Source organism: Sphaeroforma arctica, assembly GCF_001186125.1.
Source record: "Sphaeroforma arctica JP610 unplaced genomic scaffold supercont1.729, whole genome shotgun sequence".
In the NCBI taxonomy this organism is placed as follows: Eukaryota; class Ichthyosporea; order Ichthyophonida; genus Sphaeroforma; species Sphaeroforma arctica.
In genome coordinates, this window is record NW_014039829.1 from 30,166 (window position 1) to 33,681 (window position 3,516).

Here is a 3,516-nt window from a genome sequence, read left to right on the forward strand (position 1 = left end):
ATGGCTGTCTCTGTGTCTGTGTCTGTATATATATATGTATATGTGGCTGTCACTGTGTCTGTGTCTGTGTATATATATGTATATGTGTGTATGCCTGTGTGCATATATGTTGGCATCTATTAGCCTGTGCTAAAACAAATACACGGGATAACGGCCACGCTCTGTAGTACCCCATGACTTGGTTCAGACATGTTAACTTGCGCCATACAAGTAACAAACATGCGCAAGGCTACTCATTTCAGTTCCGCATACTCTCTTAGTTTGCACTTGCCTCGCTCCTAAAAAATAATCAGGAATTCCGGAGAGATACAAAGGAAAACGTGTTGTACCAGAGCTGGGTCAAACTAGCCAAACAAGAGCACCATATAGGTCCGTCCACACCTAATGCAGAAACGCAACAACACAACTTACAATGACTGGATACGGTTGGCTCTTCCTCCAGCTATCCACACTCTACTTCTAGCACGTAAAACAAAGCTACACACAACTGTATTTCATCCGCCTTCACCACACAAACGTCAGGCTTAACGTGTCCATCGACCAGTCCACAAATAAAACCCTAAAACCCTAAAACCCTAAAACCCCAACTGCCATACTTCCTCGCACCCACGATGAGGTCGAGCTTCTTTTTGCTCAGTGAATCATCGTACGACCACGCCGTAGGGATATCCGAGCCACAATCGATATACGCCGCCAGCATCTTGTCACTAAACTGTCTGTCTGTGTGCGACGCCAACAAGTGAACAGCGCACGCACCCGGCTGCACATCCGTTCGCTGGGCCGTGTGTGCTCCCACATCCTGTGTGTGTGGTTGTGTGACAGTGTTTTGTGTGTGTACGCTGGTAGAGCTCTCGGAACCATTGTACCCTCCCCTACTGTCATCCACCGCAGCTGTGGCGGCACTGCTTGTGCCCAGCTGACTCCCCGTGTGTCTGTCATATGACATCTCGTGCTTACCCGTCGGTTCGGTACTTGTTGGTGCGTTGGGCGGGAATTGTAAGGCCCCAGTGATCACATTTTCGATCGTAGCATCCACATTCATGGTTTCTCGTAGGTCTCCCATTATAACCTCTCGGTCGTGCGACGGAAAGACTTTCTGCACTCTGGCGAGCTGTGTTGTGCGAATATTGATGAACGTACCCATGACTAGACTGTGCATACAATCAAGGCTGTTTGACCCAAAATAGTGGCGAGGAAAGGCAAATCCCTGAGATATCGGAACTGCGCCTTCGCGCAGCGATGTGTGCATTGTACCGGACTATGCACACAATACTACGCGGATGAAAGCAGTATTCAAATACCCACCACCAATTGCATACCATATCGGCCAGCGCTTCTTGATGTGTGTTCTGCAATGGCCTTTTCATATCATCAGACCCCTCGACCTCTTGCGAGCTACTATGGGACCGGTTTGTACCCGCCTGTATAGTCGCGACCGGCACACTAGCACCGCTTACCCCTGGCTGTACAGGCGCAGATACATTATCAGGTACAGACATGCCAACTCGCACCTCTGGAGAAACGGTGTGCACACCCGGAGACACACGCGTGTGCGTGGCGGTGCCTGTCACCCGCTCAATCTGCTCGTGAATGGGGTGTCTTGCATGCACACCCACACCTAATGTGTGTGCAATACGGTATTGACAGTCGTCGGCGTGTGCTTGTACCATGTGTGTGTCTGTGTCTGAGCTGGCCGGTGCCCCGTGACTCACGGCAGGCAGTGCAGAGAAGGTCACCAAAGTGCACGGACTGTACAGAACCCACAGACGGTTCACCAGCTTGGATGCGGAGGGTACGTGCACGTTCATGTCAAGCCACGCTACATAGTCCGTTGGATTGGATTGGATTGGGATTAGTGGCATGCTTGTGATAATGCTACCACCTATGTGCTTATGACAAGCCATTGTGATAGGTCACGCAGTGGTGAGTATGCCCTTGTGAGCCGCTTATAGATACAACATGAAAGGTTCAGCCTGGCCACACTGTATGATCTCTTCATATAGTGTAGGAATATTAGACGAGTTATACCCATGGATGACCATCAAGTATATAACGCCGCATCGGGTGATTTGAGGTTTTGATGTCAAAATCACTTTAAGACATATCGAGTCGGGTTTCCAATCGCCCCCGCTAACATTAACGCCACACACCTGCGATTGTTCGCTCAACACTCGCTTCTGAAAAACAAGCGCTCAGGTGTGCTGGCTTGATAGTGCAGCTATGTGGGTACAAAAGTATAGAGACGCTGAACTGCACAGAGCTTCGTCTGCATGTTCATACATTAAATATTACCTACGGCGATTGTTAACAACACAGGAATCATTACCTTCCACGGTACATGTATGTTGCTGAAGACAGCATCTATTGTACACCTTAAACGATCCATGAACAAGCCTACCAATCACAAGTGACGTAGGAAGGTATCATAAACAAGCCTTCACATTAAGTGACATAGATGTTATATGAACATGACTACCAATCACAAGTGACATAGGAAGGTATCATAAACAAGACTGCACATCACAAGTGACGGAATGTATCATGAACAAGCCTACCAAGTGTATCATGAACAAGCCTACCAGTGTATCATGAACAGGCCAACCAATCACAAGTGACAGAATGTATCATGAACAGGCCAACCAATCACAAGTGACAGAATGTATCATGAACAAGCCTACCAAGTGTATCATGAACAGGCCTCAGGCCTACCAATCACAAGTGACATAGGAAAGTATCATGAACAAGACTGCACATCACAAGTGACAGAATGTATCATAAACAAGCCAACCAGTTGTATCATGAACAGTCTAACCAATCAAAAGTTACATAGGAAAGTATCATGAACAAGACTACCAATCACAAGTGACAATGTATCATGAACAAGCCTACCAAGTGTATCATGAACAGGCCAACCAATCACAAGTGACATAGGAAAGTATCATGAACAAGACTACCAATCACAAGTGACAGAATGTACCATGAACAAGCCTACCAAGTGTATCATGAACAGGCCAACCAATCACAAGTGACATAGGAAAGTATCATGAACATGACTACCAATCACAAGTGACAGAATGTATCATGAACAAGCCTACCTAGTCTATCATGAACAGGCCTCAGGCCTACCAATCATAAGTGACATGAAGTTTAGTATCTAGCTCACCTGGACTTTGGACTGACACGGCCACGGGATAGGTTGGAATGTCATGACCGAATGCCACGTCACTAAAGTGCCCAATGCTCTGGTCGGATGCTGAATGTTGTACCTCGGCGCGAACCATGAAAGCTCGATCCTTCGGTCCGTATTTGAGTCCATTACGCAGAGTTGTGACACTTTCAGGACGAGTTGCTGCAACGACACACGTAGAATATATGGCTAATTTATGAGTACGAACTATGAGAGGAGTCGCTTGCACAATAGAAACTAAACGGAACCAAGGTAAATACGGTTTACATGGACTAGGACCCTATATTAAACTTCCAATGGAAGAAGAAATTTATTACTATACGTGAGTT

General features: G+C 46.8%; 1 protein-coding gene across 1 annotated transcript; it reads right to left on the minus strand.

Moving 5' to 3' along the window:
• Positions 1-256: 256 nt before the first annotated feature.
• On the minus strand, positions 257-3,340 carry SARC_08286 (hypothetical protein; the record flags this gene model as incomplete). Its single annotated transcript, XM_014297748.1, has 4 exons — positions 3,164-3,340; positions 1,320-1,819; positions 597-1,111; positions 257-278 (listed from the first exon to the last, which is right to left on the minus strand). The coding sequence occupies exons 1-4, from the start codon at positions 3,279-3,281 to the stop codon at positions 257-259; spliced, it is 1,155 nt and encodes a 384-aa protein (XP_014153223.1). The 5' UTR covers positions 3,282-3,340.
• Positions 3,341-3,516: the final 176 nt, after the last annotated feature.